The sequence below is a fragment of the Anomaloglossus baeobatrachus genome, chromosome 1 (assembly GCF_048569485.1).
Source record: "Anomaloglossus baeobatrachus isolate aAnoBae1 chromosome 1, aAnoBae1.hap1, whole genome shotgun sequence".
Lineage (NCBI taxonomy): Eukaryota > Metazoa > Chordata > Amphibia > Anura > Aromobatidae > Anomaloglossus > Anomaloglossus baeobatrachus.
Genome location: NC_134353.1, coordinates 746,926,593 through 746,944,405, shown reverse-complemented (window position 1 = coordinate 746,944,405; position 17,813 = coordinate 746,926,593). Strand labels below are relative to the sequence as shown.

Below are 17,813 nucleotides of genomic sequence, written 5' to 3'. Positions count from 1 at the left end.
CCTGTGTACCACACCCCTGTCAGCCTTCTGGATTACCTGTATTGTACTGTCCCCAGCATGGGTGCAGTACTCAGTGGTGCCTGACCAGGTCAGGGGCGCCACATTCCCCCTTAGTTATCACCAGCACGTCCTCGGGCTGCAAGACAACATTTTAAAAATGCATAAAACATTAAAACATGTAAAACATTTTAAAAGCACCAGGTACCATACATCACCACCCTCCACCCACAAGTCCGTTAACCCACCCAAAACCCTTTCACGTTGGCCGCGACTTCAGCCACTTCTGGCAGGATGTAGAGGCGGCTTTCATGGGCTGGTGGTCTTCAGGGTATACCTGGCCTGGTGGATCCGCGCCTTCAGCCTCTTCTGGCAGGATGCAGAGGCGGCCTCCACAGTTGGTGCTGACCAGGTACCCTCTTTGTGGTGGAGAGCCAGGCCCCATAAACAGGCATGCTCTCTGGTCGCAGGTAAGCCAAGGCCCTATATACGGACGGGCTCCTCCTGGTTGCAGACGGGCCAAGCCCCTAAACAGGCTGACTCTGATGGTGGTGGTGCCCTCTGGTGTAACTATTTACACTGCGAGAGTTTGTGGCTATAGCCAGTTCATAGCCTTAAGGTTTATTTCTCACAATAGTTTTTGTGGGCACATACTTGAACTTTTAAAACGTTGCAAAACAAACTTTTCAAAACTTTAACTTTCTAACTGCTGAACTTCTTACTTTACTTTTCTCTACTCCTCCATACCAGGGCTTGGGCCTGTTGGGCTGCGGCACCTGCTGCTTTCTTGCTCTTTGTCGTCGTCGGAGGTAGTCTCATCTGTAGGTTCCTTGTCTTTTCTTTCTTGATCTTCATCTGTTTCCTTTGCTGCATCTGTTTCTTTATCTCTGTCTTTTCTTTCTTCTTTGGGACATGGTGCTACATCTAAGGCATACCAGCCTCTTTCTCCTTGGTGCATGGTGAACTGCACTGTGTCTCCCATCTTTAAGTTTCTGCCAGGGTGTCCTCTGGGCAAGTGGGCTCTCACATCCCTCCTATTAACGAAAATGCCCTCTTTCATACCCGGTGCCACAATAAAGCCGTATCCGCTTTTCAAGTTAAAGTCCTCCACAACTCCTCTGCAAAGGGGTCCTCTGACCTGGGCTTTGGCTCTTCTCAGGAACCTTTTCTCCTGTAGATCTCTGGCCGTGACTTCTCTCTGCTCTGGGGATGGCGGTGCAGGGGACAGCGTTGTTCTGTTGCGACGCCTTGTCTTGCGGGCTGGATTCTGCGAAGTGCAGCTTACAAGCTCCCAGGTGAGACTTTTAGGCAGATCTTCGTCAGCGGACGGTGTCAGGTCTTCCTCATCCCAACGGGAATAGGGCAACATCTCCGGCTCTGAGTATAGATCCACTGCTGGTGGCTCCAGAGTCGGCTCCTCAGCTTCCTGGCCTCCTCTCCCCCTTAGTTTTTCTTGGCACTCCTTTGGTGGCAGTGCTGGGGATGGGCTTTCTTCAACAGGCTCAGGCAGGGGACTCTTTGGCGTGGTTGCTGCAGGGGTTGCTGGAATCCTCTTGGGGGTGTGCGGAGGGAGCATGTATCTGTCCACCATCTCCTGTGGGAACTTGGCCTCCAGGTCAGCCTTCAGCTGCCAGTATGCGGAGTCTTCACCTATCAGGGATTTCCTAGTAGGGACTTCCTCAGACCGGGGAGCGGTATCTGCTCTGGCCTTGCAGGCCGGGGAAAATGATGAGGCAATCTTTCCTTGGCGGGCCGCGCCCTGTATGGCGGCGGCCTGGTCTTGGCGGGCCGCGCCTGGCATGGCGGCGGCCTGGTCTTGGCGGGCCGCGCCTGGCATGGCGGCGGCCTGGATCAGCGTCGCTGTTGCAGGGGGCTCTGTGCAGGCTGGGCTGGACGTCGCTGCAGCAGTCTGGACTTGGCGGGCCGCACCTGGCGGGGCTGCGGCCTGGTTCAGCACCTCACTTGCGGCGCGGACGAGCGTTGCTGCGGCGGTGGGGTCTTGGCGGGCCGGGCCTAGCAGGGCGGCGGCCTGGGTCAGCGTTACGCCTGCGGCGCGGATGAGGGTCGCGGTGGCAGCCGGTTCTTTGCGGGCCGAGCAGGGCATCGCTGCGGCGGGCTGGGCTTGGCGGGCCGCACCTGGCATGGCTGCGGCCTGGCTCAGCGTCGCCACACCGGGCGCCTCTTCAGGGACCGCGGGCGTGGCAGCAGGGGTCGGGGCATCCGGGCCGGCAGGGGCAACACTGGACTCACCCATCGGTAGCAGCATCGGGGTCTGAGTCGTCACCGCCCGGTCTGGCACTCGGTGCGCGTCTCTCTCCTCGTAGGCCCGAACCGCCGCGGTCATCCATAGAAACTCCTCGCGTCCCTCTCTGATCAGCCTTCCGACCCTGGCTTCCAGTTGATCGCAGAACTCGGCGAGCTCCCGACACCACCAGGCAGCGGAGCCTGGCTCTGGGTCTCTGCACTCAGACGCCATTTTCTCTAGCAAGCTGCTGGCTTCTCTCCTGCTCCGCCGTCTCTGGACGCTTCCGCTCTCTTCACAAGCGAGGTCCGAACTCTGCAGGGGATCTCTGGGTAGCCACACCTCTTCGTGGGCGGTAACTTCTTCCAGCGCGGGCTGCTGTTGTTTTTCAGCGCGCTTTTCATGGTGGCAATATGGCGGCGCTTCCAATTTTTCAAGCGGACCGCCCAGGCACATGGTCACCTGTCTGAACAGGTCTAGTCCTTATCCTGTTCGTGACGCCAGATGTGAAGCCCCGCAAACGCTGTGTCGGTGCATTACCTTCAGGGACTCCACGTAGCTGGATCTGGTCACAGGTAGGAGATCTTCTTCTTGTCGTGACGCCACTCTCAGTATTGCGGCCAGTAGGGACCGCCACTGCAGGTTGAGGGTCGCCTGGGGCTGATGGTATGTGCAGTTAGTTGGAATAGCCTCCTGAGAGTGAGGCAAGCCCCAGGGCCCGATGTAGGTGCGTAGTACCACAAGGCGCAGAATAACTCCACACAGGCAGAATGTCTTTCAGGGTTTTTACTCACTTCAGGTGGCAGGGTGAGTAACCCGGGCGTAGCTGGGATGAACCAGGCGGGAACCAGGTGTCCTTCAGGCTGACTTGTGAGGGTGACTACTAACTCGCCTTCCTTAGCCCTTGGTGGTTTGGGGTGACCCCGACTTTTAGTCCCTATGGGGGTCACCCAGGGAAGTTGCTGAAGCCTCACTCCCCTTCGTTTGCCGTGTGCTTGTTGCCTGGGCCAGATCACTCCAGCTTCTTGCCTCCTGTGAGCTATGGGCCCTAACTGTGGCTACGTGGCTGTGGCTTTTGTGGTGTTGTGGCGTGGGCTTTGAGAGCCCCACACCGGCAGGTTTAGCAAAAGAAAGCTGGATCTATCTCCGCTTCGGGATCTGCCGCCCGTTTGGGCCTGGTACTCTCTAGCAGTCTCCTTACTTCCCACTCCGTGCTCTCTCTTTAGCTGAAGATGGATTTCGGGTAGCACTCCTAGTTGACCGTTCTCCCCCGTCAGTAGCCACTGCGCGGGCGCTGTTAGACAGCAACAGCCCCACAGGTCTGCTCCTCACTGAGCCCTATGGAGTTCTGCTCTAACTGACTCACTGCCCCTCCTCTCCTGTTCTTGCCTACGCCACCTAGCAACCAGACTCTCTTACCACACCCCTTGAGAGGAGATGGAGGCTTTTGGCCCCCTCCACTATTCCAGTGAAGGTCAAGGCTTTTCCCCCTCCTGGGATCCCCAGGGGTCCTCTCATGGGTACATGTGTGAGAGCTGATTACTATGCGCCTGTGTACCACACCCCTGTCAGCCTTCTGGATTACCTGTATTGTACTGTCCCCAGCATGGGTGCAGTACTCAGTGGTGCCTGACCAGGTCAGGGGCGCCACACATGTATATAGCAGAGCTATGTGTGTATGTATATAGCAGAGCTATGTGTGTATGTATATAGCAGAGCTATGTGTGCATGTATATAGCAGAGCTATGTGTGTATGTATATAGCAGAGCTATGTGTGTATGTATATAGCAGAGCTATGTGTGTATGTATATAGCAGAGCTATGTGTGTATGTATATAGCAGAGCTATGTGTGTATGTATATAGCAGAGCTATGTGTGTATGTAGCAGAGCTAGGTGTGTATGTATATAGCAGAGCTATGTGTGTATGTAGCAGAGCTATGTGTGTATGTATGTGGCAGAGCTATGTGTGTATGTAGCAGAGCTATGTGTGTATGTATATAGCAGAGCTATGTGTGCATGTATATAGCAGAGCTATGTGTGTAAGTATATAGCAGAGCTATGTGTGTAAGTATATAGCAGAGCTATGTGTGTATGTATATAGCAGAGCTATGTGTGTATGTATATAGCAGAGCTATGTGTGTATGTATATAGCAGAGCTATGTGTGTATGTATATAGCAGAGCTATGTGTGTATGTATATAGCAGAGCTATGTGTGTATGTATATAGCAGAGCTATGTGTGTATGTATATAGCAGAGCTAGGTGTGTATGTATATAGCAGAGCTATGTGTATGTATATAGCAGAGCTAGGTGTGTATGTATATAGCAGAGCTAGGTGTGTATGTATATAGCAGAGCTATGTGTGTATGTATATAGCAGAGCTAGGTGTGTATGTATATAGCAGAGCTAGGTGTGTATGTATATAGCAGAGCTATGTGTGTATGTATATAGCAGAGCTATGTGTGCATGTATATAGCAGAGCTATGTGTATGTATATAGCAGAGCTATGTGTGCATGTATATAGCAGAGCTATGTGTGCATGTATATAGCAGAGCTATGTGTGTATGTATATAGCAGAGCTATGTGTGTATGTATATAGCAGAGCTAGGTGTGTATGTATATAGCAGAGCTATGTGTGTATGTATATAGCAGAGCTAGGTGTGTATGTATATAGCAGAGCTATGTGTGTATGTATATAGCAGAGCTATGTGTGTATGTATATAGCAGAGCTATGTGTGTATGTATATAGCAGAGCTATGTGTGTATGTATATAGCAGAGCTATGTGTGTATGTATATAGCAGAGCTATGTGTGTATGTATATAGCAGAGCTATGTGTGTATGTATATAGCAGAGCTAGGTGTGTATGTATATAGCAGAGCTAGGTGTGCATGTATATAGCAGAGCTATGTGTGCATGTATATAGCAGAGCTATGTGTGCATGTATATAGCAGAGCTATGTGTGCATGTATATAGCAGAGCTAGGTGTGTATGTATATAGCAGAGCTATGTGTGTATGTATATAGCAGAGCTATGTGTGCATGTATATAGCAGAGCTATGTGTGCATGTATATAGCAGAGCTATGTGTGCATGTATATAGCAGAGCTATGTGTGCATGTATATAGCAGAGCTATGTGTGCATGTATATAGCAGAGCTATGTGTGCATGTATATAGCAGAGCTAGGTGTGTATGTATATAGCAGAGCTATGTGTGTATGTATATAGCAGAGCTATGTGTGTATGTATATAGCAGAGCTATGTGTGCATGTATATAGCAGAGCTATGTGTGCATGTATATAGCAGAGCTAGGTGTGTATGTATATAGCAGAGCTATGTGTGTATGTATATAGCAGAGCTATGTGTGTATGTATATAGCAGAGCTATGTGTGTATGTATATAGCAGAGCTATGTGTGTATGTATATAGCAGAGCTATGTGTGTATGTATATAGCAGAGCTAGGTGTGTATGTATATAGCAGAGCTAGGTGTGTATGTATATAGCAGAGCTATGTGTGTATGTATATAGCAGAGCTATGTGTGTATGTATATAGCAGAGCTATGTGTGTATGTATATAGCAGAGCTATGTGTGCATGTATATAGCAGAGCTATGTGTGTATGTATATAGCAGAGCTATGTGTGTATGTAGCAGAGCTAGGTGTGTATGTATATAGCAGAGCTATGTGTGTATGTAGCAGAGCTATGTGTGTATGTATATAGCAGAGCTATGTATGTAGCAGAGCTATGTATGTAGCAGAGCTATGTGTGCATGTATATAGCAGAGCTATGTGTGTATGTATGTGGCAGAGCTATGTGTGTATGTATGTAGCAGCGCTGTGTCTGTATGTATGTATCCAGCAGAGCTATGTGTGTATGTATATAGCAGAGCTATGTGTGTATGTATGTAGCAGAGCTATGTGTGTATGTATCCAGCAGAGCTGTGTGTGTCTGTATGTATGTATCCAGCAGAGCTGTGTGTGTTTGTCTGTATGCATGTATGATGTGTATCTATGTATGTCAGTGTATATGACTGTATAGATGTGTCAGTTCTATATGTATTTTTGTGAGTTTGTCGTTAAATATGTATATGTATGTGTACGTATGTGTGTCTGCGTGTGGATGGGGCCCACTGGGACTCTTCCGCCCGGGGCCCACAAAAACCTGGAGCCGGCCCTGCATGAATGTTTGGTTTACTGAGTATTCATGTATTGTCCGTGTGGAAAGGAAAGTAACAAATGCCAGATACCGCTGGCAGAGGCTTATAACCATGGAGGACAGTGGGATTCGATCCTTGTCCTCTAAAATCATCTATCGGGAGTGACTCAGGAGGCTTCCCACACAAATGAGGTGGTCGGTGTGTTCGGCCACCTTTAATGCAATGTGTATTGTGGCCTTTAAATTCCCTTCCAAACCTATTTAATTTATTTCTTTATTAGGAAACGCACAAAATATACAAACAGAAGTTGGAAGAACTGAACAGTCTTCAGAGTGTGTGCACCGGCTCCATAAACAAGCATAAAAGGCGCTTGGCAGATTTAAAAGGCAGCCTAAAAATGTAAGATTGTCTGCTGATGATTTATATATATAATTTTTTTTTTTTTTATTCATTTTAAAATTGACATCAATGTTCTGCAAAATATTAATAAATTGGGTTGCCTTGTTTCATTTTTAAAAAGGACAATGAAATATAAAAGTATTAATCTGATTAGTTACTGTGGGGAAGTCCTCTACTGAAATGTCCCGAGCTCCAGATGTGATAATTCTGTTATGCTAATGGTGACTAGCATTTTACATAATATTAACCCACTTTTTAGAAAACCCGATAAAACCCGATCAATATTAGATTGTAGGGAGTCCAGCTCTGGCCACTATTGCCAATCAGCTGTATCCCGGCAATAGGCTATCCATTTTAACCCTTGCCTTGTACCATGGGGTCAATGTGACCCTATGAAGATTGGTACAACTAGTGAATTTTTTACCAGGTACCAGATAAGGGTTAAAGAACCAAATAACTCTTTTACTGTGTAAACAAAATATGTTTGTCTGTGACAAGCTTTTAGTTTTAGTGGAGAAAGCTACAGTACATCACCTTGTGCCTGTAACACTACTTACCTTTTGAAATCCAATATTTAGCTGGTATTGTAATGAAAAGAAATTACACAGTAATTTATACTTCTGTGTATTGCTTTTCTGTTTGCATCAGTTTGTCATGCTGCTACTTGTAGAATGAATTCTCTTGAGATATACAAGTATATTTCTGTTCTGATACAGCTTATGAGGCTCCAGCAGCTTCTGTGTGAGAGATGACGAGTATAGGGAATGTCACCAGGTTTTTGCTATGTAATCTGAGAGCAGCATGATGTAGGGACCAAGACACCACTGATTGGCAGCTTTTTCTGTAGTTTCAGAAAACTGCCTATGACTATGTGCACACGCTGCGTTTTTATGACGCCGCGTTTTTGTGACTTTTTGGCCGCTAAAAAAGCACTAAAACGCACCCGCGGCAAAAAACGCATGTGTTTTTACCGCTATTTGGTGCGTTTTTGGCTGCGTTTTGCTGCGAATGCATTGCATGAGGGGAAAACGCAGAAAAACGCAGGAAAGAATTGACATGTCCATTTTTTTTTTTTTTTTTTTTTTTTTTATTTAAAGCTAAAAAATGCAGCTTAAAAAAAAAAGTTGTGTGCGGACAGCAAAAATGAAAACTCATAGACTTTGCTGGGGAAGCAGTCATGCAGTTTTGAGGCCAAAAACTCACCCGAAAAACGAGCAAAAACGCCGCAAAAAGCGCACTGTGTGCACATAGCCTATTAATGCTAGCGGCATGGTTACACAAAGCATGAGTCCTATATGGTATGAGACAACTATAATCTCTTAATAAAACACTGATTTTATTGAAACCATAAACGGCCTAATAAGTGACAGATCATTGAAATCCGGGTCTCTGCCCCCACATCATGCTGCTGTCAGATTACATATCAAAAACCTACTGATAGATTACCTTTAATTAAAAAATGAGTATTTTGAGCACATGGTATTGATATAATCATGCTGCAAATAAGTAAAGAGGTGATGTCTGCGGACAATATACTAAAAGGCTAAGTGCCCATGTTGCTTTTTTGTGTGCTTCCTTTCTGCACACAAAAAAAGCATGTTTTGGCAGGAAAAAGGCAGCTGAAAAAATGCACATTTTTTGTGTTTTTTCACTAGCCGTTTTTCCTGCTTTGGTGCTTTTTTTTTTTTTCTTTAAGTCATGGCAATCACCAGGGTTCAGGCGCTGTATCCTCTTGATCGCCACTGGGTCTCCACCTGATGTTACGGCCTGGACGTGGCTCTCACTGCCCAGAGTGTTGCCCGCGCCGCTCCCGGCAGTTTAACCCCCTGATTGCTGAGATCAGTGCGATTCAGGTGGCAGGGAAGAGGGATTTCTTAGTCCCTGTAATCTGATCACAGGGACTCTATCACTGCCATGGTAAACCATTACGACCCTGGGTTACTGAGCTATGGAGAGCTTCACCAACCATGCTATATGCATGGTATGTGAGGCGAAGTGCTGCGATATAATCCCCTATAGTGATAAAGTATTGGAGGGGATTATAGAAACAAAGAAACAATTGACACGCAGCTTCTTTTTTCAGCAACAAAATCTGCAAAGAAAAAAGCAGCAGTGTGTGCACAAGTCACGATTCTCATAGACTTTGCTGGGAGGCTTTTCCCTTGCTGTTATTGATTAAACTAAGCAAGGAAAAACGCATGAAAAACACAAAAAAAAAAGTGAGCATAGCCTAAATCAGAATCTGTTTATAATGCTCTTGCAATAACAATCTAGTGCCTGTAATGTAACCACTATACGCTATGTTCAAGGGGTGTTCAGAAGATAATGAAACGAGCTCCGTGTGAATACATACTTGTGACAACGTCTCTCGCCGGTGACACTTTACAGCCAGTAAATTGCAGCAGGGCTTGAAAAGCTTTTACACTTGATTGAAGGAAAAAAAAGTGCAATAAAAAGTGCATAAACATAACCAGTTTATCATTGCTTAGTGTTTGTTTATATTTCATAAAAAAATGCTGTTTTATACTTTTAATTTGTTGTATTCCGTCAGCTTGCATGTTATCTTCCTATACTCATGTCTTTTTCCATCTAGACATAAACAGTCGGCAAGCCTTGGAGAGACCGACCTCATCCAACAAATAGATAGCACCATAAAAGAGAGGCACAATGTGTTTTTTGACATGGAGGCCTATTTGCCAAAGAAAAATGGGTAAGTTCGAATTATAGTTTGTATTTTATTAGTTTGAGAGCAAACTCCATTACAAAGCGTTACACTTGAGTACAAAGGACCCGCAGGACACTTGTTCAGCTTCCATGTCTGCAATCCATGGCCGATGGACCACAGCACTGTGAAATCTGTCCATCTGTCTCGTCTTTTTAGCAGGCCCAATGACATTAGTACGTTGTGATGGACACATGACACCGCCTACTAATCAGAAAAAGTGACAGATGCTGTGGTCCAGAGGCAACAAACTATTAGAGTAGCCACGGGACCAGGGTTCTGTGACTTTTTGCTCAACACTACACAGGTTATTGCCATCATACACTGTAATGGAATATAACTTGATTTGGCATAAAAGTGCAATTATTGGTATTCTAATTTTACCCTTAATGCTAAGTGGTCACTGAGCGCTTCTCGTGGCGTTTTTGCGCATTTTTCGGGTGCGTTTTTGTGCGATTTTTTTTTTTTGGGGCTCAAAACTGCATGACTTTTCTTCCCCAACAAAGTCTGACTTCTCATTTTTGCTGTCCGCACACAACTTTTTTTTTTTTTTTTTTTTTTTCAGCTGCGTTTTTGAGTTTTAAAAAAAAAAATAAATAAAAATGGACGTCAATTGTTTCCTGCGTTTTACTGCGTTTTTCACCCATGCAATGCATTGGAAAAACGAAGTGATCAAAAACGCATGCGTTTTTTACCTGTGCTTTTTTGCCGTTGGTGCATATTTTTGTGGTTTTCTGCGGCCAAAAATGCACAAGCGCAGCGTGAAAAAAACGCTGTGTGCGCACATAGCCTAACCCCTTCACCACCTGGCGATTTTTCGTTTTTATTGTTAGCCTTTCTTCCAAGAGCCATAACTTTTTTTTTTTTTTTTTTTCTTCCAATGTAGCAATATAAGGGCTTGTTTTATTGTGGGATAAGTTGTACTTTTGAATGTCACTATTCTGCCCCATATTGTACTAGAGAAGAGCAAATAATTCAAAGTGTGGTGAAATTGCTAAAAAAGTGCAATCTCACAATTTATTTTTTTTCATTTTTATTTACCATGTTCACTGGATGATTCAGCGCATGCCAGTACAGTGTATACAGTACAATGGCAGCATGACAAGCGTCGGTCACATGCTGTGATGGGACCAGAGCATGTGACCCGGAAGTTGCGGCGCTGCCATTGTACTGTATACACTGTACTGGTGTGCGCCGAATCCGGCAAACCGGCGAAAAGCCGGATGTGTGAAACCGACCTTAGCTGCACGTTGGCTGATCAGATCAGCCAACGTGCTGGGAAACATGCGTGCTCGCCATACAAGCTCGCATCCAAGGGAGGCAAACAACCCAAGGTTGTGAAGGGGTTAATGATTGGTTGGAAGCTCTGCACCATTCTGCTTTCATAGCTTCTTTTATTGAGAGGTTTAGAAAACATGCATTTACACACATAATTGGAGAAATGTGAATTCATAAATAATATAGTAACATATCATGTAGAGGACCTAGTGATTCTCTGCAGAATAAAAATAGGCCTGCTTCACTCATCCATAGTTTCACAGCTTATGTACAAACCCCTATTTCCATACTGGACTAAGACTATGTGCGCACACATTGTTTTTTTTTTGTTTTTGGCCGCAAAAAAACCTCACCCACCGCAAAAATGCATCGGTTAACGCATGCGTTTTTAATCACTGCGACTTGCTGCGTTTTTCCAATGCATTGCATAGGTGAAAAACGCAGGAAAGAATCGACATGTCCATTTTTTTTTTTTTTTTGCTCAAAAACGCAGCTAAAAAAAGTTGTGTGCGGACAGCAAAAATGAAAAGTCATAGACTTTGCTGGGGAAGCAAAGTCATGCAGCTTTGAGCCCAAAAACGCACCCTAAAAACTTGCAAAAACGCTCAGTGCGCACATAGCCTAACAATGCCTTGTGAAACTTTTGACCCCTCCCCAACACGCCTCTTGGCTTTTTGCCTATTTTGTTACATTACAACGTCTGTTTTAAATATTTTTGTAATCCGATTTGTGTGTGATGCATCAGCACTAAATAGTCTTAAGTTGGGGAAGTGAAGTGCGAAAAATAAGTAAAAATTAAATTTATGGTATAAAATAAATGAAAAATGCACATGTATTTATCCCTTTTGCAATGAAGCCCCTAAAAATTTCTGAAGCAAGCAATTGCCTTCATAAGTCACATGCTTAGTGAAAGGACATATGTGTGCAATCTAAAGCTGGGTTCACACATAGCGACAGCGACAACGACGTCACCATTTTCTGTGACGCAACAGCGACCTTGTAAGTCGCTGTTATGATCGCTGCTTAGCTGTCACACAGCAGAAGCAGCAGCGATCATAACGACACGCGTCGCTGTGCTACATGTGCAGAGAGCAGGGAGCCGCGCACACTGCTTAGCGCTGGCTCCCTGCTCTCCTAGCTACGGTACACATCGGGTTAATTACCCGATGTGTACTGCAGCTACATGTGCAGAGAGCAGGGAGCCGGCACTGGCAGCAAGAGCAGCGGAAGCTGGTAACGAAGGTAAATATCGGGTAACCAGGGAAAGGTCTTCCCTTGGTTACCCGATGTTTACCCTGGTTACAGCTTACCGCAGCTGCCAGATGCCGGCTCCTGCTCCCTGCTCGCTTCATTTCGTCGCTCTCTCGCTGTCACACACAGCTATGTTTGCGTCACAGCAGGAGAGCGACGACCAAAAAAAGTCTTTACACATATAGGAAAAAAATTGGAAAGCTCATTTAGAGTTTGCCAAAAGACATGTGTGAGACTCTCCAAATGTATGCAGGAACGTGTTGTGGTCAAATGAGACCAATATTGAACTTTTTGGCCACCAAAGTAAACGCCATGTCTGGTGCAAAACCAACCAACATAGCTCCTCACCCAAAGCACACCATCCCCACAGTGAAACATGGTGGTGGCAACATCAATGGTGTGGGGATGGTTTTTCAGCAACAGGGACAAGAAAAATTGTCTGAGTTGAGGGGAAGATGGATGATGAGAAATACAGATTTTCTTTAGCAAAAGCCTGTTTGTCAGTGGTTTGAAACTGGAACGAAGGTTCACCGTCCAACAAGACAATGACCCACAGCATACTGCTAATCTCACACTTGAGTGTTTAAAGGCGAATCGTGTAAATGTATTGGAGTGGCCTAATCAAAGCCAAGACCTTAATCCAATTGTATAATAGAATCTGTGGTCAGACTTGAAGATTGCTGTTCGCAGAAAATGTCATCTAACTTGAAGGAACTGGAGTAGATTTGCCTTGAGGAATGGGCAAAAATCCCAGTGGGAAGACGTGCAAAGCTCATAGACTTCTCCAAAGAGACCTGCAGCTGTAATTGCTGCAAAATAAGGCTCTACAAAGTACAGACTTTAGCTATGCACACTGAAGTTCTCAGTTATTTTGTTGTCTGCTTCACAATAACATGAAAACGAAATGTTCACAGTTGTAGTCATGTTCTTTACATGAACTGATGCAATAAAAAAACTGAAATTCCAGGTTGTGAGGTCTGAAAACACAAAAAATGCCAAGGGGGTAAATTCTTTCACAAGGCAATGTAGGCCTTTTGACCAACACTCATATACAACACGTGAAATAAGTATTGAACATGTCACAGATTTTAATTAAAAAAAAAAAAAATTCTAAAGGTTCTATGGAAATGAATTTCTCAGCAGATGTCAGTAATAACCCATCCAGGCAAAGAAGTCAGATCATGGATGTCCATAAATTTAGTGATGTGTGATAATGAGAAAGGACACTCGGCTCTGAAAAAGTGGCATTTAATTAATGATTAGCAGCCGCATTTGCTAGGTCATGAATCTTCCTTGAGCAGGATTCTAGCAAGGCAAACACAAAGGTGCACGCCAAGCGTCTGACAGTCCGCATGCCACTTCATTAATCCGGAGTTTCTGACTCCAGCACATCTCCTCATCAACACCGAAGAGAACAACTCCGGTTTTGATGAATTAGTCCAATTGGATAGAAAAATTAACTCCCCATTTCCGCTAGTTTTCATAAGGCTATGTTCACACACTGCATCTTTTCTAACCACAAAGATGCGTTTTTGGCCCCAAAAACCGCACCCATGGCAAAAATGCATGCGTTTTTACCACATTTTGCCCAATGCGTTTAAGTCAAAACTATTGACTAGAAGGGCTCAAAAACAGTGGAAAAACGCATAAAGGATTGACATGCTGCGTCTTCAAAAACGCAGCCATGATGCAGCCAACAAAAGATGCACAATATGTACAACAAAATGGAAATCTCATAGACCTTGCTGGGGGAAGGAAATGCATTCATTTAGGTGCATCTTTGTGACCTCAAAAATGCAGTAAAAGATGTAGTGTGTGAACATAGCCTAAATGTGTAAGTTCAAACCGTAATGAAGCCGCCAACTTATCCACACTTTGCTATTAGATCTTGGTTGGAGTTTGACTGTCAGTGACAATTCCGCACTTTGCAAATATGAAGCTTATCTAAGGTCAACGTTAAGTTCAGATAAACTGGGAGAATGTTTTCCGAATGTACCCAGTACAACAAGGCTTATGTAATATCATGGGTTTTATATCTTCTGAAATTGTAGATTATATAGTTGATGTACGTGTCAAAGATAAGAAACATCGTCCATGCTGACAATGGAGAGCTAGCTGACTGCTTATGTGCTGGCTCTCATTAATTTCTATGACTGCCCCCTCCTCCGCTCACAAGTATCTGGAAAGGTGGCTGCCTGCATATGGGGGCTTCCAACACTACCCCCAACAGTTTGAATTTTAAGTCAATGGACAGGATTTTCCGCCTATTCCTCAAACTTTTTTTTAAATTCGTGTTAATGTTTCTAACTTTAGTGTTCCTAAATACCAGGGCTGTGGAGTCGGTAAGCCAAACCTTCGACTCCGACTCCTCAAATTCTCTTGCTCCGACTCCGACTCTGGCTCCGACTCCGACTCCTACATATATTGCTTATAGTTAGGTGAAAAATTTATTGTAGTACATGAATATGTGTGTGTGAACATCAGACATTTAATAATTTTTATGATACAATAATCAAGATATTTGGATAGAACATAAAATATATTTATTGGAATACAACTTTAGAACACAAAAAACTAATAAATTGTAAATATGTAATATATATATATATATATATATATATATATATATATATTACATATTTACAATTTATTAGTTTTTTGTGTTCTAAAGTTGTATTCCAATAAATATTTTATGTTCTATCCAATTATCTTGATTATTGTATCATAAAAGCAATTAAATGTCTGATGTTCACATTGTACTACAATAAATTTTTCACTTAAATATAAGAATTATACTAAATGTTATTATTTAGTAAAATATTCAGCACATTCTGCATTGCACTCCTGTCCCCAATTTATTATATATTTTAGGAGTCGGAGTCGGTGCATTTTATACCGACTCCGACTCCACCAAAATGAGCTCCGACTCCGACTCCACGACTCCGACTCCACAGCCCTGCTAAATACTGGAAGTTATAAGCAGGTGAGTGAATAGGACTGCAGCCTTCAGACTCCATGGTCGTTCAATAATACTGTTAATGGAAAACCATCTTACATTTTTATATTCTATACAACACGTGTCCTAGTGAAGACAAGCGGTGTTTGTGTGTTCATTATTCCTGCTGCCAATTGTGTGTCTGCCCAGGACTGTGCCATACCGAGAAGGTGACCTTTGCAGAAAACTGTTTGCAGCAGTGAAGTCATTTAGGGGACATCAGTTCCTTGAGAGAAATGCTATAAAAAGTTCGTATAGGAAGCTGAAAGAAATGTGGAGTGTTTCGGTTAAGAAATGGGGGCTTGATCTGATATATATTTTGAGTTCAGAATAAAGTTTATATTAACCTCATAACGACGGCCGTACGACTTAAAGCGGCGGCAAAACAGGGTACTTATTCTGTTCCGCCGCTTTAAAGCGGCGGCCCGAAAAAACCCTCTAGCGCCCCCCAGCGACCGAAAATCTCGGGGGTTTCAGCTACCGGGGGTAGCTGAGACCCCCCAGATTATGAATCGGGGTGTTTTTTATGCACCCCGTTAATGCGATCGCCGGTATACACCGTATACCGGCGACAACATGAAAAAAAAAAAAATGGCTGGTAAAATTGATTTATTTCTCATCTGACGTGATCAAACATGTCAGATGAGAAATAAATGTTAGCCCTTAGTGCCCCCAAGGCCCCCGGTACCGGAGAAAGCCATACAACCCCCCCCCCCCCCGGAAAATCCAAGATGGCGCCGACGCGCGCTGAAAACTCCCGCCGGCGCCGGCTCTGCAGTCATTTCCCTCCGATCTGAAATGATCAAACATTTCAGATCGGAGGGAAATGTCCTCCCCCTGATCCCTCCTCCGGTCCACCGGAGCTGTCTGGTCACCGGAGCCCCCTCCGGTTCTCCAGACCTTGCAAGATGGCGCCGACGCGCGCTGAAAACTGCCGCCGCCGGTGCATTCATTTCCCTCCGATCTGAAATGATCAAACATTTCAGATCGGAGGGAAATGTCCTCCCCCTGACCTCTCCTCCGGTACACCGGAGCTCTTTGGACCCTGGAGCCCCCTCCGGTTCTTCAGAGCCCCCCTCCGGAGCGTGCAAGATGGCGCCGGCGCGCTGAAAACTGCTGCCGCCGGCTCTGCATTCATTTCCCTCCGATCTGAAATGATCAAACATTTCAGATCGGAGGGAAATGCCCCCCCCCCCCCTGACCTCTCCTCCGGTACACCGGAGCTCTCTGGTCCCCCGGAGCCCCGGACCAGAGAGAGGGATCTGGAGAACCGGAGTTCTCACCACCGTTCCCAGTCTCTCTCCCACCCGATCTGGGATCCCCCGTTCCCCCAATCCCCCAATCCCCTCCCCTGTACCTCAATAAAAAAAATCACCGGTCCCCCGGTCCCCCGCGGCCCCCCTTCTTCTCTTCTCCGGGAAAATGGCGGGCGCATGCGCAGTGTGCTTGCCATAATCTGCCTCCTGCACCCGGCAACAAAAAAAAAAATTCTGATTGGCTGTTTAGATTTGAATACTGTGATAGATCCTATCACAGTAGTCAAAATGCCAATATTTGATAAATATGGCAGCATTTAGGTCTGCCTTTCTCCTCTCTCCCTTGTAGTTTATCTGGGAGAGAAGAGAGAGAGACTACGTGCTGCCATATAGAGAGAAAAAGTTATCAATTCACAAAGATCATCATAAATCTATTCCCAATTTTTCTGATCACCCCCCTGTGATCATCCCCCCTCCATCATTCCGTCATCCCTCGCTGCGTCATTCCCCTAAATATTTTTTTTATAATCTTTATAAAAAAATTTAGGGTTTATATAAAAAAAAAAAAAAAAAAAATACTAGTGTTAGGTTTAGGTTTATTTTTTGTTAGCCAGGGATAAAAACAAAAACCATGGCCCGCAGGATGTTTACGGCAGAGCAAGCGTACTCGCTGCTTGCCTCCGGCAGTTCTGGGTCAGAGACCGAATCGGCCTCAGAAAGAGATTTTTCGGATAGCGGTGACGATTCGGCTTCCTCCACGGGGTCCCACACCCCGCCAGTCGCCACTGCTGAAGAGTCAGGGGCAGGACCTAGTTCTGCAGTCCCCCATGCTCTCTGGTACCCCAACCCGTCCTTTACCCCACAAATTCCCCCTTTCATAGGAGACCCTGGCATAAAAATAATTGTCACCAATTTTGCCCCACTGGATTTTTTCCAAATTTTTGTTAACCAACAAGTACTTGAGCTTATCACCCACCACACCAACTTGTACGCCCGCCAATATATTGCCCAAAAGCCAACATCTGTCCATTCCCGTTCCTGGATCCCCACAAGTGTCCCGGAAATCAAAAAATTTTTAGGCATTACCCTCAACATGGGTATAGTGAAAAAACCCAGTATCCGCTCCTACTGGGCAACCAAATCTGTCCACGCCACCCCTGTATTTGCAGCCATAATGCCCAGAACCCGATATGAGACCCTATTGCGATTCCTCCATTTTAGTGATAATTCCCAAGTCCCCCCAAGAACTGACCCCAATTATGACCGCCTTAATAAATTGAAACCCCTAATATCCCTCCTGAAAGAGTCCTTCCTAACTTCCTACAGCCCAGAGGAGAATGTTTCGGTTGACGAGTCCCTAATGAGCTATAAGGGCCGTCTCTCATTCCGTCAGTTTATTCCCTCCAAAAGAGCCAAGTATGGCATAAAATTATATAAAGTGTGCGAAAGCACCAGCGGGTACACATGTAACTTTATCATTTATGAGGGTAGGGACCGCCAAATAAGCCCACCCAACTGTCCCC

At 45.1% G+C, this 17,813-nt stretch overlaps 1 protein-coding gene across 1 annotated transcript in view; it reads left to right on the top strand.

The window, feature by feature from the left end:
• TMEM120B (transmembrane protein 120B) overlaps nucleotides 1-17,813 on the top strand; it is a 70,096-nt gene that overhangs the window by 17,185 nt on the left and 35,098 nt on the right. The window contains exons 2-3 of the mRNA XM_075323398.1: nucleotides 6,670-6,788; nucleotides 9,382-9,498. Coding sequence (XP_075179513.1) covers nucleotides 6,670-6,788; nucleotides 9,382-9,498 — 236 coding nt within the window. The remainder of the gene's footprint in view (nucleotides 1-6,669; nucleotides 6,789-9,381; nucleotides 9,499-17,813) is intronic.